Source organism: Protopterus annectens, chromosome 3.part1 (assembly GCF_019279795.1).
Source record: "Protopterus annectens isolate FY-2018-M chromosome 3.part1, PAN1.0, whole genome shotgun sequence".
In the NCBI taxonomy this organism is placed as follows: Eukaryota; Metazoa; Chordata; order Ceratodontiformes; family Protopteridae; genus Protopterus; species Protopterus annectens.
This window is the reverse complement of record NC_056732.1, coordinates 1,456,690,013-1,456,707,922: the sequence shown is the minus strand read 5'-3', so window position 1 is coordinate 1,456,707,922 and position 17,910 is coordinate 1,456,690,013. Positions and strand designations below refer to the sequence as shown.

The window sequence follows — 17,910 nt, the reverse complement described above, 5'->3', positions numbered from 1 at the left end:
AAACGTGCATTCTGAACAGGTTGCTATATAGATCACATTTTTAGTAGAACAGCATACATAGTGTGAACACTTATATATCCTTTTGGTAACAGGATGCTCAAACACATTATCAGTCTTAATATACCTGCATGCCTTACATCTTTTACATGGATATGTACCTAATTTGCCACTGTATAATTTACCTAGGTTATTCATATTACCAGGTCCTGGTCTATAACATAACAGATTCTTTAAATTACGATTTCTCTTATAGCTGAAGTTTGGCACATCACCTACTATATTTTTCATCATGTCATCAGACAATAGTGTCTTCCAGTTATTTTGTATTATATTCTTGATATATTTAAAATCAATACTAAAAGTAAAGGGTATACTAACCTTACATATATTTCTCTGTCCCTAATTAACTGATTTGAATACCAATGTCTACCTTTCCCATCTCTCATGGGCTTAGCCCTTTCCGATGCTTCCCTAACTTCCATACTTTTGTTACCACGTTCTAACAAATTATTCTCTGTTACATTTATATGATGTAAAAAATCACTTTCCTTACTACAAAGTCGGGAAGTTCTCAGAAGCTGATTATCCATGACAGTCTTAAAAATATGGTGGGGGTGCATGCTACCCCCATCCAATAGAGCATTTTTCTAGCATGACTTATGATATAACAAAGTACTTATTTTACCCCCTTCATCCCCTTTTAATAAAATATCCAAGAATTCTATAAAATCTACTGATGAATGCATAGTAAATCTTAAAAATGCGGTGGTTGTCTCTAAATAGTTAACAAAGGCATCCAATTGTTGTATATCCCCTTTCCATAAAAAAAAAAAAAAAAAAAAAAAAAAAAAAGACATCCACAAATCTGCGATATAAATCCATATGTGCTAGCCACAGATTTTCTTCATTTAAAATATATCTAATTTCCCATTCAGCTAGAACCAAGTTTGCATAGCTGTTAAGCGCAGGGTGTGCCCATGGCAACACCCCAACACTGTAAATAAAACTTCTGTTCAAAGGCAAACACATTGTTCTCAAGTACAGTACTCAACAGTCTGCATATACATTCAACATATATTTTGTTCATATATGCTACTCTTTCATTAAAGCAATATGTATACATTAGCCCTACATCATTAGGAATGCATGTAAAGAGATTCTTTGCATCTAGGGTCACAGAAATAAATCTTGCATTTGAATTCAAGCTATCCATATATTCACTTAGTTGTAAAAATGTGAAGAGTCTCTTAACACAGAGACAGCCTTATTAACCATAGGTCTAAGTTGTCCTTCTACCCATTTAGAAATTGTTTCTGTAACCCATCCTGAGCCATTTACTATTGGCCTTAGAGAAGGTTTTACCAAGGATTTATTTATCTTGGGTAGACCTGATATATTAGGAATCTTAGGAAAATGTACCATAAAGTAGTCATATAAATCCTTAGAAATAATGCTAGTCTGTAATAAATGAAACAAATCATTCTTCACATTACTGACAATCTCTCTCACTTTTTTCATGTTCACAAGAGTATAAGTAGTTTCATCTAACAACATATTATTCTTATTTTCCACATATGTCAAATAATCTAGCACCAGTACTGCACCTCCTTTGTCTACAGATTTTATAACAATACTTCTGACAGCAATGAGATAATTCAGTCCTTGCTTTTCTTGCAAAATTAAATTAAACTGTCCTGGTCTATGCCTGGACATAAGAAGTTTATCAATTTCATTCTCACAAACTTTCAAAAATGTATAACAACAACAACAACAAAAACAAAAGGTGTTGTTTATGCTGCCATGTGTGAAGGGTGCCCCTCTTTCTATATAGGAAAGACCGTAAGGAAAGGAAACTTGGACAAAGAATTTACGAACATCAGTATGCCATTAATAGGGGTGACATCACTAACGCTTTGGCAAAACATATTTTGGAGTATATAGACCACAGGTTTTACTTTGTAATTCTTCAACAAGTCCGAAATGACATGAGGGGGGCCCATTGCAGCTACGTTTGGAGGAAGGTTATATGGCAAATAAGAACATCAGCATATGTTCCCCCAGGATTGAATGAATATGCTTCCATTAAGTGTATACTTAAATTAAAAGCATTACGTAGATAATAAAGCAAAACACAACAGATTAAAGATTTGTTCTAGAGTAAAAAAAAAAGGGCTAAAAAATAAATACATGTATATTTTGTAAATATAATAGATATGAATCTTGAGGGCGGCCACGGTGTTGCAGTGGTTAGCATTGCCACCACAGCTCTCGTTCTTCTCCCGTTCGATCCGGCTGGCTGGGCTTCTTCTGTGAGGAGTCTCTCCTGTGGTGTGTGTGGTTCCTTCCTCCGCTCCTCCCACATCCCCTCATCCATCCCAGATGCTGTGCAGGTGGACATTTGACACAATTAGGTTAGGTGTGCGTGTGCGTGCTGTGGATGGTTGGGCGCTGGGCTGGCGCTGCGACACGACACCGTGAAAAGAAACTCCACATTTCAACAAGGGACAACAAGGTGATCCGGTGGCGGGCCTAACGGAGAAAAAAGAAGAAGAAGAAGAAGAAGAATAGATATGAATCTTGAGGGGTAAGTGTATACACTAGGATGATATGCTGAATTATACATCGGGTACTAATATATCACTGGTCTTCCCCTATGCATATAAGTCTTGAGACACACAGTTTTTCACTTTTGTTTTTTAGATTTGATTTTATATTTTGTTTTTTCACATTTGATTCTTTATATTTTGATTTTTTATATTTTGTTTTAAACAATTGTTAGGAAGTTAATTTATTATATAGGTTTATGTATAATTTATTTACTTTTTAATGGATGAGGTAAAATCGTGTAACGGATCAATGTTATTTAATTATTTAATTATATATTTTAGAAGTTACGGATGAAAGCTATTTCCCATTCTTAAATAGGGCGTACTTTGTAGTGCTCAAAAAGTTTTTTGTGTGCAAACAAGCCTTTGATATTTGATGCCTATGATAAGTTTACAATAAAGAGGTGGTTTTATGTTTGTGATGAGTGGCAATAAGGAAACACTCCTCGCCGTTTTAAACAGTTATTCAATTAAGTGTATTCTCTCATTAATTGTGTATTAGAAATGGTTGTGGAAGGATAGGTATATGTATAGGAAGTGTTTGCGGTGTAAGTTTGTCTGATGAAGTTTGGGTATTTGCCCATTCGAAAGCGCTAACATTAAAAGGTTTTATTTCTTATAAAAGGCTCATGTCAAACAGTTTTTCCGCTATCGCTTTTTTTTTGTTTTCAAGTTTGAGTATACATTATATGCACAGTTTCAAAAATGTATCCATCACTGGTTTAGAATAAAGGCATGAATGTACTAGCTCAACACATTAATGAATTTCCACAGCATGATTTTAAATTTATGGTTTTGGATATTTATACTCCTGCACCTAGAGGTGGTGATATAAAGAATGCCACTGAAGTTAGAGACTCACTGGATAGCTGGTTTGAGAGCTGATGCTCCACCAGGCTTAAATGGTTTTATACCTTTAAAATCTATTATAAAGACTAGAAAATGTTAATTGGTTAAAAGTTTTAATTAATGTAATTGGTTTTTCAAGTGTATTTATATGCAGACTGATTTTATATTTTTTTATTGATCTGATGAAGGAGGCATCTTCGAAAGTGCTTATCTGTTTATTGTCTATTAAATATAGGTGCTTTGCTGTGGTTGTCCCATTGTTGTTTCTCAAGTATTGTAATGGCAGCAACATGGTGGTCAAACGTCAGGTTGCTATCAGTCTGGGTGCCCAAATCCCTCACTACTGACTGACTGCTTAGGACATTGTTATTAATGTGATAATTTGTGGGGACATCACTTTCCCCAAAGGGGATGATGATGCATTTTTTTGTATTCAGCTTGAGACCATGTTTCTGGCACCAGTCATTTGTTTGGGTGAGACCATCTTGGAGGATGTCCACGTCACTAGGGGAATTAATGACAGTGGCCTGCTTGCAGTCCTCTGCAAATTTGGTCAGCCATAGCCCACTGGTTTTGGCCTGCATCTCAGAAAAGTATATCCCAAATAACAGAGGCCCCATGACCGAACCCTGGGGTATGGCACTCGATATGGGTCTACTGCTTGTGATGGCTTCCCCTATTTTGACCAGGTGGGTTCTATCAGTGAGCCAGTTAGCTACCCATCTGGTAACATATAGATTGATGCCTAGTTGAGAGAGTTTATCTATTATGCCTGAGTGAGGAATAGTGTCGAAGGCTTTGGCCAGGTCAAGATAGGCAATGTGCACTGTCTCCCCTCGTCCATGGCTTTGGTGACTGTCTCCAAAAAGTCGACCAAATTTAACAGACATGACCTCCCCTTGGTGAAGCCAAACTGCGTGGGATAGAGTGTTTGGAGGTTGCCAATGTCCTTGTTAATGAGGGCCATGATAATCTGTTCCATGGCCGTGCAGATCAGGCTAGTAAGGCTGATGAGACTATAATTTCCTGGATCGGTGGATGCTCCACCTTTGTGTAAAGGGATGGCAGTGGCTGTCCTCCACTCAACTGGGACAAAGCCAGTACTCAGGCTTTAGTTGAATAGGGCATCTAATGGTACTGCAAGTTCCTCCCTGAGTTCATGTAGGATGCAACCTGGGATGTTACCGGGTCCCATGGAGGCTGTATTTTTTGCTTTTGAGAGAGCAGTGATGACCTGATCCTTAGATATAAGGAGAAGGAGGCAGGTACTGAGAATGTCCTGATTTATTTATGGGGGGGGGGGGGCAGAGGAGTGAAATTTTTGTTAAATCTGTCAGCCATCAAGTTTGCTATATCTACAGCATGTGGTGTCCTTGACCACCAGTTCTGAACAGATCTGGGTGCTACCTTTGAAATTATGGACATATGTGAAGAAGGCCTTATGATTGTTTCTACTAGATGTGGCCAATTTGGACTCAAAGTTTTCTTTGGAGGATTTCACTAGTGCTCTTATTTGCTTGTTTAGGCTAAGGAGACATTGCTTCCAGTTGGTCACCTACTCCTTCTTGGTCCTGGGCAGCAATTTTTTTCTTTTGTTATTGAGTTTATTTATTGCATATGTCCACCAGACAGGTTTACTCTTCCTTGCAGAGGATGATTTAGTCATGTCAGGTATTCCTGATTCCATGCATGTTTATTAAATGTGGGAAAACACTTTAAACAAGAGGGAACTGATGTGGCAGCTTCGTTTGGCAGCTAATCTGTGTCCAGGATTAAATGATTTTATATCTATCTTGCCTGCTTTAAAAGAAAGAGTGGAAAGGGTTTAATTTTATATAATTTTTTTACAGAAATGTACTTTATTGTATTTTTAATGTTTATAGTGTATGCCTTTAAGGTATTAATTTATTCAAGAGATCTTTTGTTTGACTGGTGGGATTCCTCACCTATCCTGTGACAGTGTGACATATTTAAATCCACATGACTGTTTGTATATTGTTCTGAGGAAGTCAGTTTTACTTTGATGAAAGCGCTTAACCTGAAAAATAAACTTGTGTCTACTAGTCCTACTGGTGAATTTGTGGGTTTTAAGTCTGATGAAAAAAAAAAGTTTAATCTTCTTCCATGTTGTCCTTCAGAATTGTGAACTGTCAGGTGTATATGTCTAAGATTTTGCTGGCTTCCTATGATAACCTAATGATTTTATTTGTTCATTTCCTACTTCAACAACTATGTGTGTGGTAACATCTGCTATGTCACAGGTAATCAAATATTGTTATCATGCTGCTGATGTTGTTTCAGAGCTGCTGGCACATATTTGGATTTAGAAGATTTGCTTGGTTACAGTCTCAAAATTTGCCAGAAGATGTTAAAACTGGCTTTTTAAATGCCCAACCCACCCCAATAAGGAATTGTTATCTGTCCTTCCTCTTCAGAATTCCTTAAGAGTTTTAATGAAAGGGAAAGTTTATTGGGGGTTAACCATATTTTCATCCATCCTTTCCCAAATATAGCAAAATATTTTCTTTCAGTTTAGGCTTTGCTTTCAGAAAGCAGAACAAACATACACAATAAGGTTATTCTGACAAACAAATTTTCAAAAAACAGTGACAGAGATTGTCAGAAACGAAAGACTGACCCTCTCAGAATGATTGGCAACCTAAAAAAATCAGACTAACAATATGACACCCCTGGATTCCTCCCACACTACCCCAACAACCCCATAAATATATTCCAGTGTTTAGGTCTTCATTATAATTTGTGACACCAGATAACTTTAGTTGGATTTTGAGAATCATTCTAAAAGGTTACAGCTGGCAATGGGACTCCCTAGTTTATTTTCAATGGATTCCTCCAGATCCTCCCAATCAAACTGGTCTGGTCTGGTCCCACCAGTTCTAGATCAAATGCTGTCTCAGAGGATAATAGGACCTATTTCCCCATATCAAAAAGGGAAAGAATTTTATTCAAAACATTTTCTGGTGCCAAAGGAAGGAGGAGCCTGAAGACATGTCCTTGATCTTTCTTTTGTAAAGATTTATATAATAGTTCCAAAGTTCAAAATGCTTTTTCTACAGTCTCTGTTGCCCCTCGTTTCACCTTCCAGTTTTCTAGTAACATTGGATTTAAAAGATGCTTACCATCACATTCCAGTCAGCAGCAATTTCAGGTTCTTTTTGTGTTTTCCTGAATCTCGCTTGCATTCTCGGTTTGCTGTATTGCTCAGCCCATTACAGGTCACAGGGCATTTACATGTTCCCTTATTTAGACAATAACTTGATTTTTGCACATTCCTCTGGCTTGGGTAGTAAAGCTATTACTCAGCCTGTTTTTTTTTTCAGGTGAACAGAGAAAAATCTTCTATTATTCCTTCTTACAAGATAGTTTTTCTTAGGGTGTCTTCTAGATACAGCACTTATGATGGCATTTCTTCCTCCAGACAAAGTGAAGAGTTGCTTTGTGATATTTTCAAACCAGACTCAGGCATCTGCCATAGAATATCTCAGAATTCTAGGTTTGATGCTCTCAAATATTATTATGATTCCCTTGGCCAGATTTCACATAAGAAAGATTCAGCGCCTTGTCAACTCTGTTTTTACTCAACACCAACAGCCTCTCTCATTTCATAGTCCAGTATTGGGGTTTTTAAAAATGAAGTTAAATTGGTGGTTAAATAAATTGTCTCTCAACCCAGATCTTCCCCTTCTCTCTAACAGCATATATTCAGTCTGTAGTGACACATTCCTCAGACTTTATTTGGGAAGCAGTAACCATGGGAGAGAAAGTGCAAAGCCTACTGAGCAAACAAGACAAGCTAAACACATACATGTCAAGGAAATGATGGCTATAATAAATATTCTCAAATCTCTAAACCATCTTTGGATCCCATGACCTTTGTTAGTAATCACAGATAACACTGTAATGATGTGGTAAGTAAATAAACAAGGGAGAACCAGATCCCATCCCCTTCGCAGATTAACTGTGGCAGCCAGGGATCTAACAACTTAGTTCAGTTTGTCCCTCCAGGATGCATATATGATATGCTGTCAGAGCAAAACATTGTGATAAAACAAACTGAGCAGGACCATGACAGACCCCCATGAATGGAAGTTACACCCAAGTGTCTTTCAGCAATTGAGCCCTCTGTGGTAAAATCCTCAAGGAGATGTTTGCCTCCAGTCAAAACAGTTAATTACATTCTACTCCAGGACTCCTTGCAGACTAGCTTGGAAGACTGATAGCTTTTTATTCAAATGGATGGGAATGTTATTGTATGCCTTTATATCCTTTCCTCTGATAACCAGACTTCTTTTCATGATTTAAAAGTATTCTCCAAAGATAATTGTGGTAAGCTCCTTTTGGTCCAGACAACAGTGGTTTTCCGTTCTTTTGAAAATGACCAAGGACAACTACCAGAAGATTCCTCATGGGACTGACTTAGATGGGGAGTTTGATGCCCAGTGTTCAACATCTTCAGTTAACATTTTGAATGATAATGTTAATACCATTTAGGCATCTTTTGTCTGAGAACATGCAATGTGTATTAAAGGAATCAGATACTTGCTAATAGAAAATCACATATGTTCAAGTTGTAAAGTTTGTCTGGTTGGATTTAATCCAAGAACCAGGATCCTTTCAAAGCTCAGACTCCTGTGATTCTTCAATATTTGTATGAGTTATTAGTTCCAACCTTACTTATTCATCTAACATGATTCCTATCTCAGCCATTCGTACTCCTTTCTGCCCATTGATCCCTCATCTCTACCCTACCTTTTGTGAAACAACTTTGGAAATGGATGTTACATATCCACCTACATGGCAGACAGGTGGCTCCTCTTTGATCTTAATTTTGTTTAGGAAACACTTGCACTATTTCATTTTAACCTGCTTACAAGACTAATCTGAAGTTCTTATCCTAGAAAATAGTGCTACCTATGGCTCTGTCTACTGCAAGAAGAGTATCTTGAGTTACAAGCTCTTATAGTGAGTCATCACTATCTCTTATTTCACAAAGATAAGGTAACTTTCAGAACATGTCCTTCCTATACGCCAAAGGTTTTTCAGAGGTTACATTAAGCCAGGTTATTCATCTCCCCGTTTTCTTTCCAGAGCATAAAAATAAAGGATAAAGAATTATCACACTCTGTATTTCCATAAGCAACTCAGGTTCTATACTGAACTCAGGTTCTATACTGAAAGAGTAAAGTAAATCCTTCAGGATTTCTGATCAGCTATTTGTCTCTTATGAAATTAGTAAAAAAGGAAACTATTTCTAAATGTCACTTCCAGCCAAAGTCAGGGCCCCACTCTTCTAGATCCTGGCTACTTCTAAGGCTTTTTGGAAACAGGTATACTCTAGAAAAAAACTAGATGTAGCAAAGTGGTGTTCTATGCATATGTTTAGTAATCACAACAAACTAGACCCCTTTTCTAGGTTTAGAACAAGTTTTGCTAGGACTTTCCTCCACAGAATGCTGGATTCTGATCCAGCTTCCTTCCTTACTCAGTAAGCTACCATATTCATCCCTTGCTATTTAAGGCTACTGCAACAGTGATCTTATGATGCACATTGTACTGCTGTGTATGTTTACTTACCATAACAGAAGATGTCCTAATATATCACTGCTATAATAACTGCTCCATCCTTCCGTTTTTACTATTTTTTGCCCAAGTGTGGGATTTGTTATTTTTTTTGCTTCTGTCTGGCAGGACTTTATCCTCCCTCTCTTCTGAGACAAGAAAGCTTTGAAATATTTGGTGCCCTAGCAAGTGGTGTTCTCCATCCCTTTAGCTTTTTTGTGAAATGAGCCCAAAAGCTTTGGAAGGCTGGCCACCTGGGTTCAATCCTTGGCAGGATGTCTCATATTTCTTAAGACTACTGCAGCGGTGATCTATTTAAACTTTGATGTTAAGTTGTCTATCTAGCCTTCGTTCTTGCTGGTTGGGATCGGAGTTGATCCTCGGCTCCGACTTGGCCATCTTCTATAGCTCAAGAGCTGTTTACTGGCTCAAGGCTACCCAATATCCCATGATGCCTAGTGCTAGCTACCCAGATCTCATTTGCCGCTTCAGCTGCGAGGTGTCATTTTTCTGGATCGGGCTCGTATAAAGTTTCTTTATAGAACTTTTTTACTAGAAATAGTCTTTTTCCTAGGGGTTATTGTTATCTTTTAGTCTTATCTGTTAGCTAAGTGTGTATTTGTAGCTTCCTCCCCCCTGTAGAACTCGTTTAATTTGGAGAGTTCTCCCCCCCCTTATCCTTTTTTATAGGCTAGCCATTTGAGTTAGAGGCTTTCCTATCAAAAAAAAAAAAAAAAAAACTTTAGCTTTAGTCTGTAGTATACTGTATTTTTCTGTAGACTGTATTTTGATTTGTTAGTTATTGTTCATAGGTTCATAGGTTCATACTAGGCTATCTGCCGTAGGGCATTTACAAGCCTAGCCAGAGTGTGTTTGACTATTGCCACCCATTGAATTGAGTTTACTGTGCCCTTTTTGAGCACAACTTTTTCATTCTGGGTCCGCTTCTGCTACAATCAGGGTTCAATTGGCGGTCATTTCTAACTTTCATGTTGGGTTGTCTAATTCAAACATTATGTCTCCTAAGCTCTATAAAGCCTTTTTAAGAGGGACTACTCTCCTTAGACCTCCAGTGAGAGATCCCCCTCCTCCTTGGGACCTTAATTTGGTACTAACCTCCTTAATTATGCCCCCCTTTGAACCTGCAGCGTCCTGCTCCATTAAGTTTCTATCTTGGAAAACACTCTTTCTGGTAGCTATTACTTCAGCTAGACGTGTCTCTGAACTTCAGGCACTATGTGTTCGTCCTCCATACTTGGTTTTTCATAAGGACAGGGTTGCTCTGAGGACAGATCCCTCATTCCTTCCGAAAGTCTGCTCAGAAAATAATTTAAACCAATCTATAGACCTTCCTGTCTTTTTCCCTAAACCACACCAACAAGGCAGAATACAAATTACACCAATTGGACGTTCAGAGACAATTGCACTTTTACTTGCATAGGACTAAGGATATAAGGAAGTTGGACCAACTATTCCTTTCCTACGCTCTAGGAAAACAAGGTCTCCCAGTTTCAAAAGTAACCTTATCCAGGTGGTTGTCTCACATTATTGCCTTCATTTATCAATTGAGAAACAAAGAGTTGCCTATCAAACCGAAAGGTCATTCCACTAGGGCTTTGGCCACCTCTGTAGCCTTCCAATCTAGGTTGCCCATGGATTCTATCTTTGCAGCTGCTACATGGGCAAATCCTCATACCTTTATTTCTCATTACAAGCTAGATATGGTCTCCAGGAGAAGAGCTGACTTTGGTTCCACTGTTCTAAAGAGTCAGTTCCAATGAGCCGCCCAGGATTGTAGGTGCTAGGGATGCTGTCCCAACCAGCAAGAACGAAGGCGATATAGACAACTTAACATAAAGAAGTTATGTACCTACCATAACGTTCCATGTTAGTTGTCTTCATCTCGCCTTCTTTCTTGCGTCTCACCCTCTGTCCCCCTGTCCTATTGGATCGAGAGGAGTTTTGGTTTCACTGGCTGAGTGTTCTCTGGGTTGTTTCCTCTACTGACTTAGAGAGTATGACAGGTATGCTCAACCTGTTTGCTTGGACAAGTTGATTCTCTGGCTATGTCTGGGGTTAACTATTTCAAACGAGACCTAGGTAGCTAGCGCTAGGCATCATGGGATAAGGGGTAGCCTTGAGCCAGTAAACAGCTCTTGAGCTATAGAAAATGGCTGAGTCGGAGCCGAGGATTGGCTCCGATCCCAACCAGCAAGAAAGAAGATGAGATGAAGACAACTAACATGGAACGTTATGGTAGGTACATAACTTCTTTTTTTCTTACATATCTGTATTTTCCAGACCTCTGGCATGTGTCTGTCTCTGATCTACCTCCCACACACTTAATTACAGAATTTCAGGGAGAAATTGTTCAGATTTTAAGACCATATACTTTCCTTTAGTTTCTTCAGCAAAATATCTAAGTATGATAGACTTCTCAGCTTTTGCTTGGGACATGCATTTCTAGGATTTTAAAATCTGTGGCCTATAATATCCTTCCCAGAATGATCATCACAAACTGCAAAATGATGCTGATAATAGTCAGCACTGTGGCACAGAGGGATAATGCCCTGTATATGTCCCAGGTAACCCTGGTTCAATTTGTGGCTCAGCCTGCTAAGGTATTAGCAGGGGAGGGTGGGTGTGCCCATTCTGGGAGACAGCATGCGCAAATAGCAGTTGACCTCCAGTGGAAGTTGGGTACATGCAGTGGGTGTTACCATTAAAGAATTAGAACATTTGCTGAGTTGGCACGAAGGTGGGATGATACGTCAGAATGCCCACTGCATATCTATCCTGAGACAGTATGTCTGTGCATGGGTGAGGGAACTAATTTAGGACATACCAAAAACATATATGATTTTTTCCTGAGGCTCCTCAGTTTCCTCACTAGCCCTAAACATCTGTTGTAAAAAGTCTGGGAGAGGAGTGTTAGTTACAATAGAGCCTGTGAAGAAGGAGAAGCTCTCAGGGGCTGCTGAAGGACAGCGACAACAGGAGCCAAACAATTAAAAAAAAGAGTGAGATGCTGACAATTCAGCTGAATCCTTCAGCTTTTGAGATTGTGCTGAATTGTGGGCAGGCAGCAAAATGGTCAAGTGATAAATGAACACACATGGTGGTTCCTATTGCTGTGTACTTTGAAGAATAGCCATGACATTTTGGGAGCACATATTGCTAGTGGGTTTGTCTTTCCTTCTGCCATGAGTAGAAGTTAAACAAACAAGATCTTTCTTATTATCCAAGAAGGGCATCCATGTTATCCTGTATCTCGATGTCTGTTTCCTCACAACCACTATAATGCTCATACAGACTGTGCCACAACTTGCTGTAAGGGAAAGGTTAGTTTGTTTTTGCTTTCTTGTATTTTATATTACTTTATTACCTTCTTCTATTTTGTATATTGTGATTTGTTCTCTTTGCACTGTGTTTTACTTGTATTCTGTTTTTAATTGTATATTTAAACTAGGAAAGTGACCACAGCAGTGTCTCTTGTGAGTCACACAGAAACTAGAACAGGTCAATTAAGGTTAATTAGCTGTGAACTGAGGGTAGAGCTAGGAACTAAACCTTCTTTTTAAGGGGTAAAATAAAACATTCCAAGGCTTTAGTAGAAAAGCTCACACAGACTCTGCCACAACTTGCTGTGAGGGAAAAAATTAGTTTCTTTTCGCTTTCTTGTATTTTGTACTCGGGCTTTCTTGTATTTTGTACTGTATTCAGGTGGCGCAGTGGTGCAGTGGTTGACGCTGTCACCTCACAGCAAGAGGTTCTCCGGTTCGATTCTCAGCTGGGGTGCCTTCTGTGTGGAGTTTGCATGTTCTCCCTGCGTTTGCGTGAGTTTCCTCCGAGTACTCCGGTTTCCTCCCACATTCTAAAAACATGCTTCTAGAGCATTTCTCCCCGGGCCTCTGCTGAAAACAGGATCTGTGGAACCTAGTCGGACTTTCCCGGCCAACAAATGTAAAATAAAAAAAAAAATTGTACTGCTTTATTGCCTTCTTCTGTTTTGTATATTGTGATTTGTTTTCTTCACACTGTCTTTTACTTGTATTCTACTTTTAATTGCTTTATTTAAACTAGGAAAGAGACCACACCAGTGTCTCTTGTGAGTCACACAGAAATTAAGTTTTTCCCCACCCTGGTGCTGTTGTGTTTTTAATCTCAAATGTCTTTCTTATTGCCTGCCCTTTATGCTAATTTGACTTGTATCTCCTGCGACAAAGAAGAAAGAAAAACCAATATGTGGTAAACTAGAACCAAAATAGAAATCAGCTGCAGCACTCAAAAAGTAAAAGTATGACTGAACCTTGACAAAATATATGCTTAGCTAGTGCATTATCCCTATCTAATTTATGAATTTCACAAAGATTTTCAAAAGGGAACGGTTGGTCTTGCCCACATAAAAGACTGGGAAGGCTTGGCACTTAGCTAAGTACACTAGTTTCTTATTCATACAATCAACATAAAAAGAAAAAGTATAAACTTTCTTGGTAGTAGGGTAAATAAAAAGTCTCTCCTGATCTGTATATTTACATACACTGCGCGTCCTACAACTATAGGCCCCTGCACATTGTGAAGCAACACACGAAACATAGTTACCTTTATAACATAAAAGGCATTTCAAAAATTTCCGATTCTTAAAACAGAAACTGGGTGCCCCCACCACTTCTTTAATCATGTAATTTCCTGTCAGAATGTGCCAGTTCTTTTTCATGATTTCAGAAACTTTATTAACATTATAAAAGAAGAAGACAAGCACACCTAATTTATTAGGACAAGAGCTATTGTTGAGATCCTCAGATCTTTTAAAAACCTGTGTATCTGAGAAAAATGGTTTAGCTTTCCTAGACCTAGCTATACTGTCAGGGGTTAAAAATCCCTGTCAGAAAGTTCTTTCTTCAGGTTATTTAAAGCACCTTTAAAACTTTTGCCATTGTTATTAAGTCGAGACATTCTCATCCCTTGCCCCTTAATAACATTCTTACATATGTGGGGGGTACATACTGCTGCTATGCAGGATATTATTTTTTCTGCATAGTCTCCTAAACAACCTAGTAGTCAAGGTGAAATCTCAATGTTTAATAACTCTAACATCTAGAAAATCGACTTCTGTTTCTTAGAAACACATAGTGAACCTCAAGAATGAGGTCAAAGAGTTCAGAAATTCTAAAAGCTCTTGTAGACCCCTCATCAAACCTATCCACAAGAGAAAAATATCATGCACAAAGCATTTATAATAATGAATATGGCTCAAAAACTGATTGTTAACTAAAACCTTTGTGGTCTTCCATTGTGCCATGATCATTTTGGCATAAGAATTGGCACATTTGGTGCCCATCGCTACTCCTGCTTTCTAAATGTAGTATTCATTCTCAGAAACAAAAACATTGTTCTCCAGCACCATTTCCAATAAACATACAGATCAAACTGATCTATCCTTCAGTGTTTTCATTGTTATTCATAAGAAATAGTCTAAAAAATTCAATTCTAACTGAATTAGGTATAGCTGTGAATAAAGAACGCACATCTAAAGTGACAAGTACAGATGTGGAAATAGCATGCTTATCTAGTGTACATATAAAAAACTTTGTAAAAAAATCCTTGGTGTCTCTTAAGTATGGTAGGGGCTCTATCCACAACCGGTATTAACAATTTCTGTACATATATAGAAAGCGGCTCTGTTAGCCACCCCCTCCCTAACACTATGGTTCTCATAGAAGGCCTTCTCAGTTTTAGTGATAAAGTAATTTTTTTCAGCATGAACTTCAAGCCATGGCAGAGAAGGCTCCTTGATGGGAGGCCTGAACAAGAATGTCACCCTCAAAAATGCCTTGCATTTACCTTCAAGAAATATAAGAAGAGTTATTACCTTCATAGAAATTAGACATGATTGTTAAGTGATCCCTTACTGTAGGGAGGCTAGGCCCTTTATCACACAGACCTGACTCTGTCATGGAATATTTATTTTTGGTGGCAGTGATATCTGCTAAGAGCATTTTTGAAGTGCAGGCTTGTCTTCAAAACTCACTTACATTGTATTTCACAGGAATTGAATTTCTTTGCAAAGATATCCAGACTTTAAGCCTAAGGTAGCAATAGAGCTTAACCTTAATCACTCATTTAGCCTATCTATTTTCTTTTGTCAGTATTCCAACAGTGATGAGTATTTATTGCATTGCTTATTTTCCATTACCAACTGCACTTTTACCTGTACACAAAACAAAATGGGTTATCAGTTGTTTCTTTCTCTTACTTCAGATAAATTGGGGCAAAATATTTCAAAGGTTATTCTGTCCAGCTGGCTAATAGACTATTGTTTTTTGCTGTGCAAAATATAAGACCTTACCAGGTAAACCTAAAGTGTACTCTACCAGAGCTGAAGGTATGTCACAGAATTTGTTCAAGAGCTCTTCAGGTGGTATTTGTGGAAGACACTATTAGCTATAGATGTAATTGCAAGGTCCAGGTCAACTATTGGGTTCACCATGATCTGTAGTATTCTGCCATGATACCACCCAGGAAGTTGTAGAGGGGGAATCCGCAGACTATCATATAAGATTGGCAGACTATCATATAAGACAGGAAATTTATGTATTTTGTATAACTTTAGATCTTCATGATCCATATTTGTCTACTTTGACAACCTCACTCACTTTTCCCTCTTCATTCGCTCTCTCCTTCTTTTTATTTATTTGGAGGAATGGCCCTAAGGGCCTTGAGGCCTTTATTTAGTTAGTGAGTCCTATGCATTTTTAGAGCGATAATGAAAGCGGAAAGAAAGGGAAATGTGCATTATTGGAGCTAGAAGAAGATGTGTTACAGCTTGCATAAGTCCTAAAGATACCATGTGACTGCTGCCTCTGGATAACTAGTTCTGAAGTTGAAATAGACAGACATGGATCATGAAGATCTAACATTATGGTAAGTTCATAACTTTCATTTATTTCCTGTATGTCCTTCTCTTTTTGAAAATAATGCTCAAATTTACTTAAATGTGCAAATCAATAAGAAGCTACTATACTGTTAACACATTCTTTTCATTCTGTAATGTAGAGCTTTTGTGGCCGAACTGTAGCTGTAGAGAGCACACCTGCATATCTCACAGGAGGACCCCTAGCGCGAACAAATCTTGCAGATGAGAAGATTTCCATAAGAGGGGGAGCATTGCAAAAAAACCATGCTGCTAAAGGGATAAACAGATTCAAAATAAGCACAGTTGCTGTAAATTAAATGCAGATAGAGAACCATATTTGCATTTGTTAACTTTCCTATTGTCTTACTAGTGTAACAAATAAATGTACACATAAGTGAAAAATGTATTAATTTTGTAATAAGATTGTTTATATTTGATATGAATGCACTATAAATAGTCTGACTACATTATCATTTGTTAATTTGTTGATTCATGTGATACAAAGTCAAAAATGCATTAGTTCTAGCAAGATAATTTATAAAATAATTACTTTTTCCTTGTAATGCTCTCTGAATTTTCCAGTAACGTACAGCCAAAGTAATGACCAACAGGTACCACTCAGGCCCCCCTAAAGTCTGCAAAAAATGCAAAACAAACCAGTTGCACCTAACCTTCTCACCAAGTGGCTGAGAACTGATGAAAATATTCACTAATCGTCCATGACCAGGATATGTATGAACTCAAACCAGCAAATCAGCAGGAGCTGCATCACCCTCTGCAGAGTGGATGCTCCTCTGTCAAGTTAATCCAAATGATTCTGACATCTCCCTAATTAAAACTTACTTATCCATTCTCTGAAGTAACTATCAGGATTCCCTATTTCCATTATCCTGCTTTCCTTTTCCTCATTCCCATCTGATCCTAATATAACTTTCAAATCTTCTTGCTAGATGGTGTAGGCATAGCACAGCCCAAACTTCCAATATTTGGTCACAAAAACACTAACTTGGGAAAGTTTCATATGCTGAGCTGCCTGATGCCCTTAGTCCTACTGTTGACAAGAATCAACATCAACCGAATGGTTTGGAGGGACAGGTGTATTTCATAGAGAGTACTGCTGTTCTGAAACAGACTCCCCATCCACATAAAACAAAGTTAATTTTTGTCCATATTCAAGCACAACTTGGATCTATGGATGGGAAACAAAATTTACCCCAAGACTGCCCCCTATACTACTTATGGATAGAGGTGGCTCCTAAATGCTTTATCCCATGCATGGGTCCCCTAAAATTACCTATGGCATGATCCTAGTTATTCACATTAGGAGTAGTATATAATTATCAACCATGGGATGGGTAAGGCCTGTCTGTAACTGAATGGAAAGCTTAATTCGAGCGCAAAAAGGGAAATTGGCTAGCCTTCAAATGGCCCTCTAGGATAGATAGCCTAATCCTTACCTATGAACTTATGAATGGGCCCAGTTATCCATATCTAACATTACAGTAAGTACTTAACTTTTGTTTGAGTCACTGTAGGTGCCCTCCCTAAAGAAAATGGCATAGTTGATGAAGTTTGATGGTGAAAGTGCTTAATCATTATTCACTTTTGAATAAAATCTTGAAAACCTTTCTGAATGCAGCAGATTTTTTTTATTTTAATTTATTTATTTATTGTTGTATTCCATGGTCAGCAACTACACTTTCTAAACTATGGCGTAAGTTAAAGATTCAGAACAAAAGTAGCTTAGCACATTATAGCTGTTAACTTTGGAAACCAATATTGATCCTTTTCTTGTTCCAGTATTCAATCATTTATATTCTTCTATATTTAAAGCATATTTCATACTGTTGATAAAGCCATGAGCACAATAACTGACAATGTTAGTGTATATGAACGCAAAACTATACAACAAAAATGTAAAACATTAGAGAGGGATACTGCAGATTTTAAAAAAGGCCA

The 17,910-nt window shown here is 38.0% G+C and overlaps 1 protein-coding gene across 2 annotated transcripts in view; it reads left to right on the top strand.

The window, feature by feature from the left end:
• The window catches only part of CFAP69 (cilia and flagella associated protein 69), a 2,033,309-nt gene extending 2,015,729 nt beyond the window's left edge, over nt 1-17,580 (top strand). For both annotated transcript variants that reach the window (XM_044067529.1, XM_044067528.1), the window contains one exon: nt 16,092-17,580. In XM_044067529.1, the coding sequence (XP_043923464.1) occupies nt 16,092-16,268 (177 nt within the window). In that variant the 3' untranslated portion in view covers nt 16,269-17,580. The remainder of the gene's footprint in view (nt 1-16,091) is intronic.
• Nucleotides 17,581-17,910: the final 330 nt, after the last annotated feature.